The 23,084-nt window shown below is 40.5% G+C and overlaps 4 protein-coding genes and 1 long non-coding RNA gene across 5 annotated transcripts; 3 read left to right on the top strand and 2 right to left on the bottom strand.

Moving 5' to 3' along the window:
- Positions 1–180: 180 nt before the first annotated feature.
- Positions 181–3,500, top strand: pgam1b (phosphoglycerate mutase 1b). Its single transcript, XM_034103564.2, has 4 exons — positions 181–610; positions 1,610–1,884; positions 1,982–2,162; positions 2,869–3,500. Exons 1-4 carry the CDS (start codon positions 472–474, stop codon positions 3,036–3,038), a joined length of 765 nt encoding a protein of 254 aa, XP_033959455.1. The 5' UTR covers positions 181–471; the 3' UTR covers positions 3,039–3,500.
- A 563-nt stretch (positions 3,501–4,063) lies between these two features.
- Positions 4,064–9,834, top strand: exosc1 (exosome component 1). The gene is made up of 8 exons (XM_034103194.1): positions 4,064–4,154; positions 5,902–6,017; positions 6,261–6,335; positions 6,449–6,537; positions 7,406–7,439; positions 7,536–7,586; positions 7,877–7,961; positions 8,900–9,834. Exons 1-8 carry the CDS (start codon positions 4,127–4,129, stop codon positions 9,004–9,006), a joined length of 585 nt encoding a protein of 194 aa, XP_033959085.1. The 5' UTR covers positions 4,064–4,126; the 3' UTR covers positions 9,007–9,834.
- knop1 (lysine-rich nucleolar protein 1) lies at positions 9,574–13,605 on the bottom strand. Its single transcript, XM_034102975.2, has 6 exons — positions 13,509–13,605; positions 12,805–12,865; positions 11,566–12,716; positions 11,395–11,469; positions 10,879–10,941; positions 9,574–10,227 (listed from the first exon to the last, which is right to left on the bottom strand). Exons 3-6 carry the CDS (start codon positions 12,682–12,684, stop codon positions 9,922–9,924), a joined length of 1,563 nt encoding a protein of 520 aa, XP_033958866.1. The 5' UTR covers positions 12,685–12,716; positions 12,805–12,865; positions 13,509–13,605; the 3' UTR covers positions 9,574–9,921.
- On the top strand, positions 13,599–22,356 carry LOC117461496 (uncharacterized). Its single transcript, XR_011645041.1, has 4 exons — positions 13,599–13,635; positions 14,198–14,393; positions 17,092–17,200; positions 22,072–22,356. It is a non-coding gene; the product is annotated as an uncharacterized lncRNA (long non-coding RNA).
- On the bottom strand, positions 14,844–22,013 carry gprc5bb (G protein-coupled receptor, class C, group 5, member Bb). The gene is made up of 4 exons (XM_034103094.1): positions 21,417–22,013; positions 19,471–20,566; positions 17,071–17,183; positions 14,844–16,970 (listed from the first exon to the last, which is right to left on the bottom strand). Exons 2-4 carry the CDS (start codon positions 20,564–20,566, stop codon positions 16,926–16,928), a joined length of 1,254 nt encoding a protein of 417 aa, XP_033958985.1. The 5' UTR covers positions 21,417–22,013; the 3' UTR covers positions 14,844–16,925.
- Positions 22,357–23,084: the final 728 nt, after the last annotated feature.

The following is a 23,084-nucleotide window of genomic DNA, read 5'->3' as shown; positions in this document are numbered from 1 at the left end:
ACACAAATCCTATGTTGGTGCTTAGATTTTGAATACAGGGCAGTTACTTCAAAACAAACAACTTTTACACTGTGCTTTAGTATTAGCCTACTATAAAATATCTGATACTACCACAAAAGGCAGTTTTCCAGGCCTGCAGGATGCAGTGCTGGGCGTGTGGACGTGCCTCTGTTCGCATCCTCCTCCTTCTCCTCCTCCTCCTCCGGCAGACACAGCTCGTCCTCTGATTGGTGGAAACCGGCAGGAAGAGAGCTCGTGTCGTGAGATCTGTCAAGTTCGGACAGATCAGCCAACTCCTCACACAAAGTGCCATCAGAACATCCCTTTAGAACCACAAAAATACTGCGCTCGCTTCTTTGTCGCCGTCTTTTGTGTTGCAGCGAAATCAGGACACATCTGCCGGCGTTGCTGCCCCATTTTAACCAGAGTCACTTTTCCCGGAAATACAGCGCAGAGGGCATCGGTGTGAGGATGGCTGCCTACAAACTGGTGCTAATCCGCCATGGAGAGAGCTGCTGGAACCAGGAGAATCGATTCTGCGGCTGGTTCGACGCGGACCTGAGTGACACGGGAGAACACGAGGCAAAGAGAGGAGGGCAGGCCCTGAAAGGTACCAGATGATCAAAGACACACGGCGTAATCGGGCTTTTTCTCTCGGTCATTGGATTAAGACAGGGCTTGTTATGCAACTCTGCTGAATAAGGAGACAACAGGTAGCAGGGCCCACTGCGACAAAGCACTAGCCAGCAGTGACCAATCATCTGTGTTTATTAGGCTGCATGAACTTATAACAAACTGGAGAATGTAGATGCTGCAATTGCAAAATGGCTTGATCATACATTATGGCACTCACTTTCTGAGTCTTTATGTTCTTCGTGTCCTACCTAAGACACTTGCAATATATTTTAGGAATTGCATAATATCCATTGTGTGGTGAATTTATAAAATAAGTAAATGGGGAAGTGATGGTGCCATCCATCTATTAAGAAATATCCAAAAAGATGTAACTGGATTGTCGGTACATTTTCAAATGTACAGCACCTACACATCATTTGGATGTCATTTCTTGGATGTCTTGAGGAAAAAGTGAGCAAGCCAGCAGATGCACTTCATTTTATTGTTATTTTATCTAATTTTCCCCATGCAGGGATAAATAATGTATACTGATTATAATTATTGGTGTTAATTATTTATGTAAACCAAATCTAAATGTGGTCATCTGATGACATGATTATTGCTTCAGATCTGTCACTAAGAGAAATGGGGCCAGACTGCAGAGCAAAGGAGCCTTTGTTATAGTATAGATTACTGCTGTTGGCTGAGTGAAATGTTGCCATTCACTGAGCTTCACAGTGTTTTATTTAATGTATTCCATTTCTTGTGACCCAAAGATCTTCTGCAGGCCCGTCCTGCAGAGCCCCCAGCCTGCCAGTGTCCCCTGGTGTGGCCCTGCCCCTGACTAAGCAAAAGCAAAAGATGTTGCGAGAGAAGCAATAAACAATGCTGATGTTTCCTTTGTGTTAAAAGACACATTGTATGTGTCTGCTGCCCTGCTCTTACACTTTAATGAAACCTCTCTCTTTTCATGTCTTGTCTCTGATCACTTCAGATGCCGGCTATGAATTTGATATCTGCTACACCTCTGTCCTTAAGAGGGCCATCCGCACCCTGTGGTTTGTTCTGGACAGCATCGATCAGATGTGGCTGCCTGTCCACCGGACCTGGCGCCTGAATGAGCGCCACTACGGTGGCCTGACAGGTCTGAACAAGGCTGAAACAGCAGCCATACACGGAGAGGCGCAGGTCAAGATCTGGAGGCGCTCCTTTGACATTCCTCCTCCATGCATGGAAGAGGGGCATGACTTCTATCAGTCCATAAGCAAGGTGGGAGCACTGGAAAACATGTTTTGTCTTACATGCAGACATCTTTATCACGTCAGTGTAAGGCAACACAATTGACAACTTTCTTCTTCTGTTGTAGGACCGTCGTTACTCCGACCTAACAGAGGACCAGCTTCCCAGCTGTGAGAGTCTAAAGGACACCATCGCCAGGGCTCTGCCTTTCTGGAACGAAGAGATCGTTCCTCAGATCAAAGAAGGAAAGAGGGTGCTGATTGCTGCCCATGGCAACAGTCTCCGAGGCATCGTCAAGCACCTTGAGGGTAAGAGACAGAGCAGATACTTTTAAGCCACTTCCCAGTGCCATACGTATAAACGTATGGCACTTTAAACTTTAACATAGGGTATAAACCCTATGTTAAAGTCAAGCATCGAAGATTTGATTGTTTCTCACAATATTCCAAAGCCATAAAGTATAAGGAATTAATTTGTACTCATAAATACCCCTCAAATGATCCAACATTGAATAAATGAGTTTTGGAAAAAATTAAACAATTTGAAATGAATATTTTTTTACGTTATTTATTTCTAACTTATACAACCTTAAGGTTTATCATAAACGAATGCGTGGGTGCTTCATTGTTTGTATTTCACTAAATAGGGTGTTCACTTAAAAAGATGTGCATCCTATCTGTGATGCACAAAAAATGAAACAAAATGTGAATTTAACAGATTATTGAGTTGCAATTATTTGGTCATAAGGAATGATTATGTTAACTTTCTTCAGACCATTGGAAAGGATTAATGCACAAGGTATGTGCGTAAAAGTGCGTTTGATGATTAGATAACTTGAAAATATAACCGTCATCTCTGTGTCAAGGTAATTCAATAGAATACTTTGCTGACCTCAGCTCAGAACCTGATAAACTACTTGAAATAAAACTATTATGTCTAAGTCTGATGAAATTTTAAAAAGCATTTCAATGCAAATAAACCCTAAACTCTGAATATATTTTACTTTTGTACAAGGTATGTCCGAGGAGGCCATCATGGAGCTGAACCTGCCAACAGGTATCCCCATCGTGTACGAGCTGGACAAGAACCTGAAGCCTTTAGGACCCATGCAGTTCCTGGGGGATGAGGAGACTGTCAAGAAGGCCATGGAAGCTGTGGCTGCTCAGGGCAAAGCCAAGAAATAGACCTCCTTTCCTCTGGATGAGCTAGAGTACAGATCAATCATGTGTTTTTCTGTTATTAATTTATTACCAAGTCAATTACTGTTACCGTCATTACAGACACACGATGTGCACTTTATTTTGATGACACCCAGCTTTAGCACACTAAATTAGTCTTTACTTTGTGAAATACTGAAACACACATGTCAGTATTACATAGTGGATTTCAGCTATAATATGGTTTAACTATTGACCAAAAAGCAAATTTCGGGACCAGCAAATATGAGCAAACATAGACTAACCCTGCAGAGTCACCCCGTGTAATCATTCCTATTTCTGATCCGTGTAGGTGAAGCTCAGATGGAGCAGTATAACCTATAAAGAAACACTGGCTGTTGTTAAAAGGGCAGGTTGATATGATCTGCACTGCTGATATATGTTTGCTGTGGCATTGTGAGAAAAATAAATAAATGTTGTGAACCATTATATTATGTTTAATCTGTGTCCAACATAATTTTCTTGCATAAATGTCCCCTATGTTTATGAATAATATAGTTAAAGAATTGGTTGGGTTAAGTCCCTCAAAAAAGAATACTCAATAGGTTTTGTTTTAAAGGAAGACTACCTACTTACATGCAAATCATTTCAGGTTTTTATTTTTAGGGTACTATGCTAAATCTTATCGATTCTGTAACTGTTCTTTGCCATGCTTCCCCCTCTAAAATAAAGTGTTATTCCTAATCACACTTCAGTGCATGCCCCATATTAATAAATAAAACCAATCCAATTAGAATATTGCTATTGCTTTCACAATTGTCCTTAAAGACAGTACTTGATGTAATTCAAACAATGTATTATTAATGTATAACATTATTAGTATTCATAATGTTATAAACTGTTACCGTAGAAGTAGGTAACAGTCCTTATGTTATGTAATGCGTGGATGGTTCTGCTTTGCTGCATCTCTTGCGTTGACATGTGCTCATGTTTGCCTCAACAAAAATGGCCGACTGGGCCGTCCTGCTTCCGCTCAGTGTGACACAGACCAATCAAAATCGACTCAAGCTCTTCGTCATAGTCAATCGACTGGAGGATCTGCTCTTCTCGAAAACATGTCGCCCATGAAGCTGTGTGTTCCAGGTGAGTCCCGTAAATGTAATTTTACTAACACTTAGGATGTAGTTAAACCAAACTTTGGAAAATGTTGTCCTCTTGTGTCAATTGTGCCTTTAGTCAATGTCGCTATGGTCCTAGAAAATATAGTCAACGATGCAGTTTGACAGTGTTAAACTCCGTTAATTATTCCCAGCTGCCATGAGTTGTTTTGGATTCTAGCACAGAAAACGTTACCTTTTAGATTCTTGTAAAACTGTGGCTTGTATCAGATGACGGTTGGGCTCTTTAAGAAAATAAATGTAAGTATACCGTACTTCTGGCTCAGATCTGTGAGACTTTTACTTTCTACAGCATTTCATCACCTGCCCTGCCCATCGCCCCGGGCATACAGCAGCATTCCTTCTCACACTTGTTTTGACTCACCCATGTAACATGCTGAGTTATATTGTGCAGAAAGAAATATAAAAAAAAAATGCTTAAAACCCAGCAATTATTTGAGGTCTGACCTTATTGAGTCTTTAAAGTTGCGTAGAAACACCAGAAATATAAAGTAGCTACATGTGTTCAGTGTGTCAGTCCCACAGGATTTCATGTCATGTTATGCCAAAGTGGAGTTACTGAAAGAGACAAAATATGTTTTTTAAGAGATTAATAACTGTCCTCCTTTAGAGGAAGGACTGTTATGGAAATATTGTTGTATAAGGTCAATCATATTTTCTGTGCAGACAGGACTGTGTTTTGTTTCTTGAACTGTTTTACTTTTAATAATAATAGATTTAATTTGTTAGCGCTTTTACAGGTGCTCAAAGACGCTTTACAGATATAGTGAAGGGAAAAGAAAAGGAAGGAACAACAAATAAATATATAGTTCAAGTCAAATAATACAAAAACAATCACACATTAAAAGCCAGATTGAAGCGGTGAGTTTTTTGAAGGTGGTGAGGTCAGTGCAGTCTCTGATGGGTTGGGGGAGTGAGTTCCAGAGGGAGGGGGCAGCGACGAGGAAGGCTCTGTCCCCCCAGGTCCGGTGATTGATGTGGGTGGGGATGGATAGGAGGCTGGCTTCTGATGAGCGGAGGCAGCGGGAAGGGGTGTGGTGGTGCAGCAGGTCTGTGAGGTAGGGGGGGGGGGGCCTGATTGTTGAGGGCTTTGTGAGTAATGAGGAGGACTTTGAACTTCGTTGATTCTTTGACGGACGGGGAGCTAGTGGAGGTTCTGGAGGACGGGAGTGATGTGGTCTCGGGAGTGGGTGTGGGTGAGGAGGCGGGCAGCAGAGTTCTGGATATGTTGGAGTTTATTAAGGAGGTTGGATGGTATGCCGTAGAGGATGCTATTGCAGTAGTCGAGTCGTGAAGTACTTTTATTCCTAATATCCATGTTTTTTTTCTTCTTCACAAAGTAAAAATATCACATATATATATATATATGATATTTTTACTTTGTAATTTACTTTGCTATATATATATATATATATATAGCAGCATGAAGTCTGGGAATGCATAATAGTTATAAATTGAAGTAGGAATACACACAATGTCCCGATGTCTAGTAAATAACATCTACATAATAGCCACACTTGTTTTATTTTTGGTATTTGCTTTGTGAAAGCAGTACTTCGGTATTTTACTCCCTATGGTTGATATTATTCCTCACAAAACTGTATAATGTATTCAGATTCTAGGGGTGATGGTCCACCTCCACTTTTAGAAAGCTGACATAAGACCTTTTCTCCAACACTGTCTTTATTTCCCCCCTTTATTTTCATCCCTAGGTGACAAGCTGTGCAGCACAGAAGACTGTATTCCCGGCACAGGAATTTATCTGCGACACGGCTGCATTTACTCCTCACTAACAGGCTATGTGCTTAAGAAAAATGAAGGAGAGGAGGTAAGGGGTGTGTGTGTAGGAGGGAGGTAGGGGAAGCTGCAGAAGCAAAGAGGAGTGCCAGAGTGTTGTCGTGCAACATTTGTGAATGTGAATGAAGGAACACACATATTTCTCTTCATTCTCAAATGTTGCGCAACACTCTGGTGAAACGGCAACTATTTTTCAAATGACATGTTTATTCCTCGGGCTGTTTTTTAACTTCAACAATAACTGAAATGCTGTTTGCAATGTGTCTCTTTTAAGTTACCAGTGATCTCGGTTGTAAGGGAAACAGAGACACAACTACTACCAGATGTAGGCGCTATAGTCACCTGTAAGGTATGCAGCTGAACCTGATACTATTTCACTACTTATGATCTGATTGCGATCCTTCATAGCTTGGATTAAGATCTGTGGTTTGTCTCAAGCCTAACTGTTTTTTGCTTGGACAGGTGACCAGCATTAACCCCAGGTTCGCAAAAGTCCACATCCTTTATGTGGGCTCCACACCGCTGAAGGACCGCTTCAGAGGAACTATCAGGTAAACTGCCCCTCTATAGCATAAAGCTGCGATCTAAACCTCCAGCTAAAGAAACGGCTACTGTCCTCATCAACAAGTCTGGGACCATCACTGTCTTATCTCCTCCCACTGACACTGTGCGTTACCTTAAAGGGGCCCTATTGTGCTCTTTTTCAGGTTCATATCTGTATTTTGTGAAATGTCTCCATGCTTTAAAGTTCAAAAAGCTCTTTATTTTTCTCATACTGCCTGTGATGCAGCCCCTCTTTTCACCCTCTGTCTGAAACCAGAGCCCAGTCTGCTCTGATTGGTTAGCTGGCCGGCTCTGTTGAGATGGGCTTACTGCTTAGAGATGTACCGCCCCTTAGCCTATCACGCACAATGTGTCAGAGCGCTAGCCAATAGAAGTGTGAGTGTTACGTAGTGATGTCACTATGTTATGGAAGTAAACAAAGGAGTACAATGGAGCGGTTTCAGGCAGGGGGGGGGGGAACTTTGGGGATGTAACCTCTGCAGACCATTTACATGCACCGAAACCTATATAACACACTACAGGGAAGGGAAAAGCATAATTGGGCTCCTTTAATTTAACGTTACCTTTCTCATACTTCGAACAGTGAAACCTTTGCAAATTGATCTGACTATCGTTCACATTGCTGCACAATAATACCACTTTTGAAAACTGCACAGTTCTTCCACTTTTAATTCAGGTGTACTGTACATGTTCTCTTACTGTGTTTGTGTATGGAACATTGTACACCAAAGCACATTTGTAGTGTGTTCAAACCTACTATTTGATTCTTGTTCTGAATCCTGAAACTGTCTACATAGTGAAATAAGGTTCTCTCTGTCATTCTCAAAACTGAGCCAATTCTTTCTGACTCTACAGGAAAGAAGATGTGCGTGCCACAGAGAAAGACAAGGTGTGTTTTAATCCATGATTTCAATCAGACCATTAGATGTTTACTTATTTAAAAGATGACATGCTTAGCGTTAAGCTTTTGTCTTTATTGTTACAGGTGGAGACGTACAAAAGCTTCAGACCTGGCGACATCGTCTTGGCCAAAGTTGTATCCTTCTCTCGGGTCTAAGTAACAATCTCAAGAATGAAACTATTTGAGAGCTATGCAAAGTATTTAGCTCGCCTTTTGTTTTCATCCTTTAAACTCTGAATGACTGGGATAGTAAACCAAGAAGTCGTGTTCTCTGCTATTACTCTCTCTGGGGGCGTGACACATGCACATTGTTACTTTTAAAAACCCATCAAAACGGCTTTGGATATTCACTGAGTCAATTGAAAAGAGCAATGCATTAGTGTAGATGTGTGTACTATCTGTTGTTAACCCTTGACCTGTGTCAGATTTCTCTCGGAGACGTGCAGTCAAACTACCTGTTGACAACAGCAGAGAACGAGCTGGGGGTGGTGGTGGCACACAGTGAAGCAGGTAACTTTCAAAAAACATTTTCCACTTCAAAACACAGCACTGCACAGATTGAACATATCTTGTTTGAACACCAGGTGGTGCAAGACGACTGACCTGATCAGACTCAGAATAAGCTTATTCATCCCACAGAGGGGAAATGTACATTTGTTACAGCAAGTAAAGAGCCAAAGATAGCTTAATAGAATAGATAGAAATTGCACAATTTACAAAATACACATCAATTACCAGTAACTGTTTTGAAAATATAGCAGCCAGGTGAAAATATATATTGTACAGCTATTTACAGTTAATATATATTGCACATAGGTAGTATTGCACGGTTATTATAGTCTTTGTTATGTGTGTGATAAACTTGAGACAGTTATTGTCACAAATATTTGCAAAGTGAGTCGTATTTATCAAACATTTGCTGTTACAGTTTGGCAGAAGTTTTGTAACTGTTTTTAGTAACCAAGCATGGTTTTGTGTAGAAATGTAAGAAAATACAATGACATGAGGAACTGCTTTCAATCCAAGGATGTGACAAAATAATGAGTGACATTTAAAGCTACAGAAGTGTTGAATGTCAGACAGCTACCGCAGACAGAACAGTTTGATTCAAGGATTTAAATCAAGGTCAAGGTTTTTGAGAAGAAAATATGGGTCATTGTACGTGCTTGAATTTATATAATTTTGTAATCTATTGAAATGTTATTGTCTGTTACTTTCTGTAAAGCCTGCTACATTTCATTCTTAAAGTTCTCTGGGTTTTTAACAGTAATGAATCTTGACCCAAACTATGTTATGTGAAGGACCTTTAGAGAATTGGGCCTGGAAAGTTCTGAATTAGATTTTTTTTAAAGGGTGTATGAACCAATAATTGAATAATGTATATTGCTGTGGACAGATTATAGAATATATTGTCTCTTATTTTACCACACTTTGTCTTTGTGAATCAGGTGCCCAGATGGTTCCCATCAGCTGGTGTGAGATGCAGTGCCCGCAGACGCACAGCAAAGAATTCCGCAAAGTGGCGCGAGTGCAGCCGGAGTTTCTTCAGGCATGATGAGACGACAGATTATATCACAAGGAACACACAGCTTCACCTCTCTCTTTCACTCGCTGACCTAACAGCCTCGCAACTCTGTTATAGATGTTTCTTTCTGAAAGATTTTATTTGGCTACTTCTATTTTTGTATAGCTCTCTGGACATGGTGTCATAGTTTGATTGGTCCAGCTGGAATACACTGAATCAGCATCAGGCATATTCTAAACTATGTAGTGACGGTTGTTAGACATTTTTCGCTCAGTGCACGCATCAGCAACATTAGTTATTAAAGTTGCATTTAAATTGCTTGATGCCAACCCTGGCTGACTTAGTGACATTGTAGCTGCCCAACTTTGTAAGTGTCCACCATGTTGAAAAGCACAAGTGAAGAAAGGACTATTTCACAAAGGCAGCATTTACTCAGTTTTGCTAACAAGTATTATGGCCGATCATCGAGTGACTGAGGATGAAGCAGTTGGTGCAAACACAGATTTGTAAGCAGAAATTCTTTAAAATGGCTGTTATTGGTCTGAAATTGAGGATTTGACCAAAATTGCTGCACTTTGAAACTTCTTTTGCATGATGTCATTTTTGCAACTTTTATTTTGTACATTAAAAGGACACAAACATCCTTTCCAACTTCTGGAAAAGGTTGTCTGCAGCAGAGGGGAGTGATATGATTGAGAGCCTAATGTGTAATCAGCGTCACAGCTGGACTGGATGTTAGTCAGATATTTCTCTTGGTTTACAGGAGATTGTCAAAATGAAATGAATGAGCCGACAATATGTAAGCAGACATTTTTCCATTCTGTCTGGAAGTTTGCAAAATAAAAAACTATAAACATTTCTAAGTTATAATATAATTTTGTGATACGTTTGCACAACCATACACACATGTTTTCAAGATTATACCCATTCACATACACATTTGGATCAATCATCAAAGCGAACTGATCGGCTTGAATGGATGTCAATGGAGAACTTCTTGTTCGAAGCTGGAGTGAACCCGAGTCCGGTGCCCCTGTTACTGAAGTCAATCCTACGCGACTGTGCACGTTCAAACTCTCCCACAAGCCCTTGCTGCAGCTGTTCCTGTGCGCCCTTCCCCAGCGCCATGTTTGCTGCCCCGCTGCTGTCCGATGCCGGCTGGAAACCCTTTTTGAAGCCGCCCATCAACCGGAGGAACTTCTGCTGCTTCTCAGAGCTGTTGAACTCTGCGGTGCTCCACTGGCCGAGGCCCTGAGAGTGAGAGATATTGGGGGGGGGGGGGGGGATATTAAAAACTGAAGCACTAAGGAGCTCTCTACTGGTTTTAACCGTAATTGTTTGTCAGCAGGAGTAAAACTCGAAATATGAAAATGGTTTCAAATGTCTTCTGGAGGAGTTTTCTAAAGTCTGATCAAATAACCCTGATGATGTTCAGATATTCTCAGAGATTAAATTGGTTACATTTCAGGAAAAACACTCAAAGTCACGATTAAAATCGTGTATTTGGAACAAAACTGGATCAACGTAATAATCGCACAGGAATGCCACAAGCGTACGTTAGCTGAAAATTGAGATATCCTTTTTCTCTAAATTCACCACAGCAATAGCTTCTCCAGGTCTGAATGCTAATGAGAATGTGGTGATTATGGGCAAAAAATCTCAAGTTTTCCCTTGTTCCCATTGTTAAATCTGATCGCAAAGTATAATTTGATTAGGTCATCTACGACAAGTGGCTTCCTCTGTGTGATGAGGACGATCCAACCCTGCAGAGTAGGGCAATGTTTTTTTTAGGTCCTTAAACCTTATTTATGTATAACCCTAAAACACTGGAGTACCCTTTTAAAAGAAAACCAGCTAAAGGTTTAAGAGTTTAATTTCTCTACAAAAAGCAAAATGACATACCGTTGGTTTGGCCGGAGGTTGGGAGGCGTTTTCGACCTCCATTTGTAAAGACTGTCTTCTTTCCTGTGACAAAAAACAACACACTTTATCAAGAGTTATTGTGTTACTGACACATCAAGTAGTTCACTGATTTATTTAAAAAAAAGTTCTCTAAAAATGTTATACAGACTTTTTCTTTGCAGTTACATGAGGAATGCAACTTCTCTCATGTTTGTATAAATATGAAATTCAGCCATGTTTCTCTCCAGTGGATTAAACAAATTACACACGTGTCACTATACAAATATTTATGTTTATTTCGTTTTACCTTTGGATAACAGCCGATTAGTTGCTTTCGGTCTTTGTGCTAAGCTAACTGGCTGTTTACACTAGCTTTGTATTTACCAAGCAGACATGGCAGTGTTATCCATGCAATCAGCGAACTCTCAGCAAGAAAGTGAATAAGAGGATTCACAGAAATTCTATCCACAGCAATAAATATCAACCCACTGACAGACTAACTAGAGCCCTGTTTACCTGGTTGATGTTGACCTCATCAGCGTTTCCTGTTTTCTCGGACAGGAAGACCACGTCCAGGACGTTGTCTGGTTCCTGAAACACAACAAAACACAAAAAAGGTTCACCCCCGATGTAAAACCATAAAACATTAGAGCATGATATCAATCACTTCTAACAACCAACACTCACATGTTGGTCTTCCGGCTCTTCTTTAATCTTCTTCTTTTCGGCACTAGTTAAAGAACTCACATTCTCCACCGGGGTTTCCTCCTCAGTGGAGCTTTTCTTCTTCTTCTTGCTCTTCTTTCCTGCAGGTTCACTACAGTGCTCCTGAACTTCTTCACATTTGAGTTCTGATGCTTCTTCCTCCTCTCTCTTTCCCCTTTTCTTATTCTTCTTCGGCACTGTGTCCTTTACTTCACTGACCTCCACAGAAGCTTGTCTACGCTTTTCTTTTTTTCCTTTGGTCTTTGGCTCCGTCTCAACTTCGTCGATGACAATAATCTCACTCTCTGCCGATTTTTCTTTCTTTTTTTTGTGTACCTTTTCTTCTGATGCTTCTTTGCTCTTTTTGTTGTTAACTTTGTTTTGGATTGTTCCTAATTCACTTCCATCTTCTTCACTATCAGCCGATGTCCTTCTTTTTTTCACCTTAGCCTCTTCTCCCTCTGGTGTTTCCAACATCACTCTATTTGTATCCACTTTGGACTTTTTATTTTTTGTGTCACCATCTACAGGTTCAATGGTTTTCTTTTTCTTTCCTTTAACTTGCTCCTCAATCTCCTCTGTACTTACTACTAAAATGTGTTTTCGCTTCTTGGCTTTCTTCTGCAAATTATCCTTTACAGCATGCTTTTCACCCTCCTCCTCATTTTCTGATTTCATCTGCTCAGACTTATTTTTGGCTTTCTTTTTCTTCTGTTTCTTTTCTACTTCCTCTTCTTTCACTGAACTGAACTCTTCCTTTTCCACCTGCTTCTTCTTCTTCTTCTTTTTACTGATTTGATTGTCATTTTCTTTCTTGGCGTCAGAACCATTGACACCATTTAGAGTTTCAGAAACAACCTTCTTCTTTTTCTTCTTCTTCTCTACCTTGTCGGTGGTGACATCCGAAGACTCCTCTTCTGAACCTATAACAATAATATCAACTTTTTTACTTTTCTTTTCCTTCTTTTCTTTTTTCATAACAACTTGGCTCCCATCTTCATCAGTTATGTTGTTATTTTCCAGCAGAGAGGCTTTTACTTTCTTGTTTTTCTTCCCCTTCTTAACACATTTCTCCTGACTCAGCTCTTCCTTCATCTTCATTTTCTCCCCAAGGCAAAAGACCGCTGGCTTGTCTGGTGAAAGAAATACAATTACGGCAAGACAATACCTTTGAGAATAGATTAGGCTCTGTGTGTGACTAACGGAGAAATAAATACTAACCAAGGGTTTGGCTGAGCTGGAACAGCTTATCAATGTCTTTTTGCAGGGCCAGTCACTTTACCTGCAGGTTACAGAGGGGAATTGTGTTAAAATGTTTTTCATTTTAGTTTGAACGCAACAAATACTATTACTGTTATCCATCAGCAAACTCATTTTTCTAGATAATATATGTATGTATCAGACAATTGAAACACTGCACATGTGCAACTTTTCTACAGGTTCTACTTATTTATTAACTGTAAATTGTTTATTATTCAAGATTCAGTAACGCTTAGAGTTGTATTAAAATACCTACATTCATGTACATTTCTCAGGTTGTGTAAAACATGAACAGGTTGTTGTGTTGTTATATATTTTGTTTGCCTTCCCATTAAATGAACATGCTTTCAATGAGTGAACACATCAATGTCAACAACCCTTAAATCAAGAAAGGACATCAAGTTAAGATTGAAAAAATCCAGAATAATAATATTGCAAAAACACCACTTTTAGGCAGAATAAGATCACCACGTTTATTTTTAGCACTCTCTTACTACACCATGCTAGCTGGCAGCTAACAGCAGCAGCGAACGTTTCATTGTTCAAAGTAGTTAAAAGGTGAAACCGATAAAGAAACAAACTAAACAGTCAGCCAGATGGTAATACTATTTACCATAGCTGAACAGTTCATTATGAAACGTTAACTCGATGAGCTGTTAACTTACTTTGTACGCTTTGTTAATTCACGTGGATACCAGTGTCCTCTCTTCACCCGGAAGTAGTTCCCCCCGTTTCCTCTTAGCGACGAGCATGGTTTCCGTAGCAACGAGTGCCCAAAACTAAATTCAACAGGTAGTTAGTCTTCTAATGTCATTTATTTTATCTTATTTCGGTTGTATTTCTCGGTTTTACTACCATATACTATTTATTTATTGAAATGAGTAACTCGTCGTAAACGTGTATAGCAGGTGTGTTAGTTGTTTTGCCCTTTTATCAAACCAAAAGGCACACCTGCAGTCAGTCAGCAAAAGACCGAAACATTGCCCAGTTATTAATAAAACTACGTATTATACATGTAAAAACAATCAAAAGGAACTGAAATGAACAGGAAAAACGTAAACAAACAACAATCAAATCATGTTTAAAGTGTATTATTTTAGAAAATAGGCAGGGTTTTAACTATACTGTCCCTCTTCATTCTTAACACAACTAATTCTGTCCCTTTTTGTATGTACAAAATCATGAATGAATGAGAAAAGAAGGTCTGAAAGTGTTCAATATTATCCCTAATACAATAATAAGTATTCTGAACACTTGTGTTTTAAGATGTGGTCGGACAACACTTTTTTTATATTTAGCTAGTTTCAATCATGCTCTGCCTGTAATCTAAACCCGACTTCTACCTCACCTTCAGCTCCAGAAGTCAAAGGTCAGTGGACCAACATGCCTCTACAGACTTACATTGGCTCTAGCTTGAACCTGCAACAGTACTTCCTGTCACTGGCTGCAGCCCCCAAATCCTGCTGCTTCTCCTGGTGTCCAGCCAGTGAAGATCTAGCAACCACCTTGATGGTCTCCTATTTTGAGCCTTACACCTAAGGCCTTTGGAGGTGAGTCGTATCTATCCACTTAAGACCTCATCCGCTGCCTACTACTGTTAGCTTCAAAACCACCCACGTCTATGACAGCTAGGTCCCAATCTTTTATCTCTAGCTTCCTTGAGGACTTAAACCTACAATCTGGGCAAGCAGCAGTGCAACCACTATCTGCAGCCTCTAATATCCAAAGCTTTAGGGAGCAGTGCCTTTTTAAACACCCTAATTCCATTTTGAATTTTAGAAGAGATGATTTATTACACTTTTTGGAAGAATAGAGCTATTAGGTGTACTGGGTCTCAATTCAACACACCACAAGCTCTATACTTGGTATAAATCATTCAGAAATCTTATTATTACTAGAAATAACAATCGAGATCAACCTCATTCTTTACTTTGTATACAAATAACTACTTCTGTGATGTGTTATGGATGCACTTTTAATATTTTTGTGAATAATCTTGAAAATCAAATATGGAAATTAGTCTGAAGTATCAACTGGGAACCTTGCGTTATTAATTTATTTGCAGCCTTTTTTTTATTGACATTGACACATTTGTGAGGATATCTTCTTTGTTTGTTTGCTTGTCTTTTATTGCAGTGCAGTCATTTTTCTCTGTCACTGCACACGCCTCTCCTCTATGTGTGTATAGCTGATTGGCTAGCTGCCTATAAAGTGACTTATGGATAATGACAAAAGACCAGTTCAATGACCAGACAGTTATTAACCGAAATATGCACTGATGTATTAGCCACTTTGTGCAAACCACATTACAGACATTCATGTTACGCTGCCATAAGACAGTGACCGGGCTATTACAATAAGAACATTTAAAAAAGGAAAAATACAATTTTCACATTTTGATTATTTACACAATTAAAACTCGGTATATAGGGTAAACACATATACATCTTGTAATGGTTATATTTGCATTGTACAATATCTGAGCACACAAAAAGGCAAATTATTTACTTTAGTTTTATATAATAAAAATAAATGGTCAAAGAAATGGTCATAAAATAAACATAGTGAATGGCATTATAACTTGATAAATTGTCCTGGGTTGAATTTTGTGTTTCCAAGGAAATTAAAACGGATGCTTATTAGAAATCTACATGGTGCCAAACTTTGTCCTTCTACTAATAAAAACAGTGTATGTGTGTGAGTCGGTTCCAGTTATATTCACAGTGATGGATGAGTTAATGTTTTCTCTAGATAACATTTGAAGGGATCCTGAATGCCAGAATATAATGACAGTAGCAATACAATTTCTTACCAAGCATGATCAGTATAGCCTTATTGAATCCAGAGTAATCTTGGGAAAACATGAGTGAAACTGGTTGAGAAAACAGTCCAACCTCAAGGTCCATTTGGTAGCTGTTCCAGAGATTTCAGCTGTACAACATGGTCTTCCTTTGAGCACTTTAAGTGGATTTGTCAACCGCTATTTTCATTGTCAAGAACAAGCTTTGCAATAAAACACTGAAACAGTTTTTTCTCTTATATATATATATATATATATCAAAATTCTATAAAACATTTAAATACATTTTGACAAAATACATTACCTCTAAACTGCGCTTTTACATGCATCTCAAATGATCAGACATCTCACATATCACAATGCCCAGATATAATATAGTGCAAAATCACAACCTCAAACAGTAAACATTACTGTATACACTGCAGCATTGCAGTATTAAATGGCTTTTTATCATAGGCTTATTAAAAACGACTAATCCATCCGCCGTAGACTATTTTTAGCCTTTTAAATCATCAGATTATTATTCAGAACTTTACACCAGCTCTGTTACTGCATGACAATTATGTATGAAACGTCCAATAGCACTGATATTAGAATGGAGACATGGAGAGAAAAACCCGAGTGCGAGTCCTTTAGGTCTTCCACCATGCCAGCTCTGTGGGCGTATATGTTTAAATAAACATCCTAAAGGCTTGTTTTTTTTAGATGTATTCTTACACCAGATAGAAGAGAAGTAAAGTGTAGTTTTTGTGAAGCAAACATCACTGAGGAACTGGCTTCAGTTAGTTACATCAATCATTTAGAGCTGCTCCCACATCTGTGTACTTCTATACATTCAAATCATACTTTAATCTTTTCTTTATTATGGTTAATACCACAGTGTTCGCTATTAACCTAATAGCATTCGCCCTTCTGATGCACTCCATGTTTATGTATTTATTTACATATTACAATTAAAACTCTGTGTGCCTAATTAATGCATCATTACAACTGTTCCCTTATGAAAAAGTCTCCTGGCTATGGAAGCTGAGTCACTTCGACCCTCTCTTTTGTGATTTTCTGTCCAGTCTGCTGAAAAATAGGAACGCAAAAGGAGAGCAAAAACACTATTAGGATTGGTTCTTAAAATGTAACATGTTGCATGGTGCATTTTTAAGGTCCCATCACATCCATTCTGTGTGATATGCGATGTTTTCAAAATCTCCTTCTTCTAGGCAACAGGAAATTCTATAATCACACACCAGTGTTACACCAGCGTTTCTTCTTCAAGTCTTGTCGCATATCACCATAACCGTCGCCCAGTGTAGTTTACTGGGGCTGTGGGCATCTACCAAAGAAACAAAAACACGTAGTAAACAAGTTTAGTATTGTTAGGGTTGGTTATTTTTATGTCAACAACTCACAATGTGTGTTTCTTCCACACTTACCGTTCCACCATTCATGACCAGAGCCATCTCAGTGGGTTGGTAGACGTGACCTCTGAAGGCGATGCCGGGACGCATACTCCCGTGGCTGCTGTGGTAGGTTCCAGTTCGGAGTGCTGACCCACCACGAAAGGTAAAGCACACACACGCACGTTATGGGTGTCATGCTAACAAATGTTACATCTGCTAACTAGACCATAATGGCTCCAGTTTCAAGGGAACCTTACCTACTATTATATGGCATATTCACACTGCATGGTATGTCACGGCTCTACCTTTTTGTGTCATCCTATGAGCAAAATGTGTGGATGGTACCTGCCACTGTTTTGATACTATCTCCTTGGAGGTTCTTAACAAGCTGAGCAGAAACTAGAAGGTGGAGTAAAACACTTTAAACTAATGATTAATCCATGAGAATATTCACCAGCGGATCATCTTGCACAAACATGGACCTTTCTTTATTAGCTCTATCCAAATATTTTAAAAGATGGTAGCTGGAGAAACTATAATGTACACTCGGCTGCACAACCGACAGCAATCAGCTGATCATCCCATAACACTAAGGGGGTGCTCTTACCAGAGGAAAACACAATAAGCAGCTTGTACCAAAATGTAGTTGATTTGAGCAGAGCTCTACCATAATAGATTAAATGTATTATACCATGCAGTGGAAATGCAGCCATGTGATGACAGTGCTACTGATTTGTATAAATGAAACATATTACATGTGAAGCATCTATTGGGGGATGGTTAGCATAAGGACACTTTTTATACAGTTTAGGGCACTATTTAGCCAATACTTTTCTCAGATCTTGGAAAATGCAACTTAAATGGCGTATTATAAGAAATTGCAAGCACTAAGCTACAAGGATGTCAACTGATAAGGTGTGCTAACCTTATCATTTTGAATGCTAAAGCAGATACATCATATTTTTCTAATCTTAGCTCAAATTAGCCAATAAAAAAACACTGGTAGGCTATGTTGGTAATCCTATAAGATCCACTTGGCATTTTTTCAGACAAAATGGTGTCATTTGGTCCTACCACTTTAAAAGGAAAAACGTTTCTGGTCTTATTTTTCTATGTATGGTCATGATAATTACAACAAGCTCTGCTGCAGTGCTCACAGTGGCAGGGACTGTACTGTCCATTAAGGAAGGTAAAAAGAAACTTCGTCATCCTTTTCAACCAATAGTAACTCTTCTGGAGACTTGGTGACACATTGTTACATTGCTTCCCTCTGTGTTTTCTTAACTAACTCTCTGTATGACTCTGCCATTGTGAACGTTGGACTGCTGTCACACTTTGTGCTTTCTTACAACAGACTGCGTTCTGCCACTCTCTGTTTGTCCTGGTTCATCGTGGTTTAGCTCTTCATCTGTGCATTTGGCTTCAGATAAATATGGACAGCTACCAAAGTGAAATGACTCATACATATCCCTATAAGCCTCTTAGATACTCAGCCATTTCATAGGGTTTAATTGGATTTTGTATTATGCTGCAGGAGTGGTTTGAGACGTTTTATTACATATTTTTATTTTTATATATTTATTTATTCCACTGAGAGAACTCAGGCCTTTTTAAAAGCACAGATTTAGGCTTAACAAATCTCCTGGGCAACTGGCTGAGTTAGGAGAAATGTCTAAAGATTGAAAAACTCCTACTTCTATCAAAAGCTGCGACATTGCGAAAATGCAACAATAACGCAGTGTTAAAAGCACATTTGGATGACTTGCGAGTTACTGACAATCAAATTAGTCAACCTACAAGTCAAATGAATCCAATAGCACTGTAGAGGACACTTTGCAGACGCCTCCATTACTACTGGGAAAATGCAATTAATCACATTTTGAATAAATTAATAAAGTAAATTAAATTGTGTTAAATGTTTTCATATCCAATCTTTGCACGCTCTTTTTATGTTAATGCATATTTCATTGATTCACTGACACAAACCAGTTCGCTTGTCAAACAATCTCTGTGTAAAGTCCATGAAACATGATGTCATGATGTATTTAAAAAGGTCAGACTCCTTAAAAGCTGGTTGTTTTTGTTCTCTACTCGGCATGACATTGAATGGCATGAACACAGCGTTGTTTTTTGTTTAGTTTTTGAAGAGGAGACATGGCATCATCCGTTTTGTTGATAGTTGCCAAGCAACAGGGATCTCATGGCTTTGTCATGACTTACCATTAAACCAAACACATTTGTACTCAACCTTTAAATGTTGAAAATGCAACCAAATGAGCCATTGAGACCATTTAAAGGCAGCATTAGAAAACAGGTTGAAAATCCTTTCTTAGATTATTTAATCTTTAAAACAAACATGAACAGACACACACACACACACACACACACACACACACACACACACACACACACACACACGTTACATAAGCCTACTTTCACCGTGCTCCTCCATAGAAAAGGCCTGGTTCTCAGGGAAGGGTCGGTGTGAGTGTGCTGGGATCTCATCTCCAAAGTGTGGAGGCGGGGACGTATGAGTGGTGTCGAAGAAGTCTTGCGTGATGGACTGCGGAGGGTTCCGGAGACACAGGTGGGCCTCTGGAATAGCGTGGAACAGCAGCAGGATCCAGCCCTGAATGACCAGGGCCACCGCCAGCGCAGGCTCATCCAACACCTTCACATCCTTCTTCCCTGCTCCCCCAAAACGCTCCCCTTTCCCCTTTCCCCTCACCTGGCTGCCATAAAGATAAAACCCCAGCCAAGCCACCCATAGCAATGCTGATGCCAAACTGGACAGGAAGAGCCAGACAGCGTTACACTTCCATTTCCGCTTTTCACTCTCTCCTTCTCTATCTTCTTCACTCTCTCCCCCCAGCTCTCCTCCACACAGCACCACCCCCAGAGAAAGCCCCATGGCTATGAGGAGCAGCCCCAGTGTGTAGCTGCATGTCAGAGCAAAGTCTAAAGGTGGGTATTCGCAGGCTGGGTGACCCTCTCTAACGACAGTCAGCAGGACCCATTCAGCAGAGATGATTCCCTGAACCAACGCCAACGCGAGGCCCAGAGCCGCCAAGGAGCTTCCTGATGGACTCGTCTGGCCGGCCACCAGTCTCCTGAGCCTCACACCCTGCACCAGCAAGCTGGAGAAGCAGAGGGCAAAAAGGGGACCCCAGAAGGCCCGGCGGACCACACAGAGCGCCTGGTTCTTCCCCACCAGGAACGCCAGGGAGATGGTAAAGATCCCCAGGAGCGTGCCCAGGAGCAGGAGAAGAGGTCCCAAGCCGGAGCGCCTGGCGGGGTCAGAAATGGAGCGAAGCTTGACCAGCAGCAGCACGGCGAGGACCAGCGAGGCGAGGCCGCCGCTGCAGGCCACCGCCTCCAGGACCACCCCCCAGACAGCCTCCAGGTCGCACAGCACTCTGTACGGAGGGTCCACATCCACACTGCAACCCCGGGGAGGAGGAGGAGAGGGGTGGGACGAGGCATAGCCCATCAGGGACAGGAGGCAGATGATGATTGGGCTGACGGCCATCTTAGAGATACAGAAACAGAACATATGTAGTAATGGGGAGAAAGGTGCAGAGAGATAAACAAGAGGAGTGATACTGTGGAGGAAGATACAGAGAGGAGGGGGGCACGAAGGTGGATGTCGTGATACATAACTATTTCATAAATACTGCCTCTTCATGAGTCACAATATACAGAAGAAACAGCAAACAACATTTATTAAGATCCAGTAAGCCTGTTATACACCAGAGATTAATATGTCTTTCTGTCTAACAAACAAACACACACACACACACACACACACACACACACACACACACACACACACACACACACACACACACACACACACACACACACACACACACACACACACACACACACACACACACACAATAGAACTGCTTTTAGCACTGGGCAATGGTTTCCATGGGAACGGGACACAGCGTGGGCTGACTATTGCACACTGGGCTTTTGAGAAGTCGAGTTTCAGTACCCAAAAGCACAGAGAAATGCATGAGTATACACACACACACACACACACACACACACACACACACACACACACACACACACACACACACACACACACACACACACACACACACACACACACACCCACACCCACACACAAACATAATGTTTGTACTCACTTGTGAGAACCCCTTAATGACAAATTCATCCCCCAGCCATAAAACATTACCCTTAGTTGAATCTTCATGTAAGTTGTAACCCTCCAACAGTGAAGAGTGATCCCAACATATCCTTACTGTCAATTTCTGACAAGGATAGAAGTATCCAAACACAAATAAACACACATATGTACGTACATACTAAATTCGACACAAATGCTAGAACTCTTTAATAAAACTCACCTCAGATTAATTCTTGCCTTGAAACGTTGATTATTGGCAGTGAGGGGGCATTATTGTTTTCCAGTCTGCATCCCAGCAAGTATTTTTGTTTTATTATCCCAGTTAATTAAATCCTTGAGGCAGCGAAAACAAAACGGTTTCCATTTTGTCTCTTATGTCTCTCTCAGCTCCCACTGTTTTTAAAATAAAAAACAAGCACACTTTGTTGCGAAATCAATAATGTCCTTCTGCTGCACTGTTACGTCCGGCTGCTCTGAGAAAGATCTACAATTATGATGCATGCCTTGATACTTCACACACCCACAGAGTCAAATATATCTTGTGTGTCTCTTTCACTCTTCTCTCTCGCTCCCTCTGTCCCCCTCTTTCTAGTCATTCTGTGTGCATGTCTCTTTTCTCGCTCCCTGCTTCACGCTGAATCTGCGGAGGTGTCAACAGCTTTTTCAATCCCAGCTTTACTCCTGCTCACCCATACATGGGGAGCATGATTTGCTGATGCACCTGTCTAAACAGGAAGGAACATGTGAAATAAGTACAGTACATAACCATGGTAATTCACAGCCAATCCAGTGTGAGTCACCAGCATGGTAGAGTGTTATTTCCTGCCTACTGGCTCCCACGTCTTCCTCATTATTCAATTCTTCCTCACATCCAGAGCTGGAGATTCATCATTAACCAGCAAATTGGACCAACATCAATGGACTCTTCAGCAGGGAGATGTTTGTGAATGGTGTGTGTCGCAGAGTGAAGGAGAAGAAGTGAAGGCTTTGGAAGAAGTGGGGCAGATGGTCAATCTAAACACAGGTGAGCCCTGTGGCCACGTGGCTGTCCTTGTAGAGAGTGTTACATAATACCCTTGAAGACATGATTCAGCCAAGTCTCTTCAGAGTGGCGTAATCTCCTCCCCTAGGGATGGCTTCATGCGGTGACACGACGAAAGAAAAACCCAACCATTGTACTAGCTTATCGAGTCTATTTGGATCAGTGTGATAGAGATTGATGCTGACAGACAGTAGTGGGCTCAGTGACAGAAAAAGGCCAAAGCTGTTTTTTGTGACTGACAGTTAGTGATAGTGAGTGATTTGGACAGTCATAGCAGATGAATGACTTAATGAATGGGTTTACAATAGATACATCACTCATGACAGATGACATGATGTATTGTATTTTAAACTAAAGCAGACAACCATAGTATGCAGCCCTATTTATAATTGCACCATTGTCCATCACAGATAACAGCAGATTTTATATAAGAAGTGGATGAGGATAGTTTCCTTTACGTTACCCATTTATTAGTCGCCTATGGTTTTAGGCAACTCAAATGTTACATTTAACTTTTATGAACTGGTAAGACTGAGAAACGATTAAAGGTCACCTATTACATTTTGCATGTCCTCTATACATAAAATGCGTCCCTGTGTAAAGAGATTCTGAAAGTTTCAGGGAAAAATATTCTCTCACTTTTTGTCCTGATCCATTTATATAAAAACCTCTCTGAAAATGAGCTGATCAGATTTTGGCCACTTTGTGATGTCATGTTTTTTTGGGTTGTTTTAACCATGAGCCAATCACCAACCAAGGAAACCCCGCCCACCCTATCACCTGAATCTCCTCCTCCATATCTCGCAGAGGGGCGTGGGGAGTGGCACCTTATTTTCATCTAAAGTA

The sequence above is a fragment of the Pseudochaenichthys georgianus genome, chromosome 1 (genome assembly GCF_902827115.2).
Source record: "Pseudochaenichthys georgianus chromosome 1, fPseGeo1.2, whole genome shotgun sequence".
NCBI classification, from domain to species: Eukaryota; Metazoa; Chordata; class Actinopteri; order Perciformes; family Channichthyidae; genus Pseudochaenichthys; species Pseudochaenichthys georgianus.
Note: the sequence above shows the minus strand (reverse complement) of the source record. Positions and strands in the feature narration are given on the sequence as shown.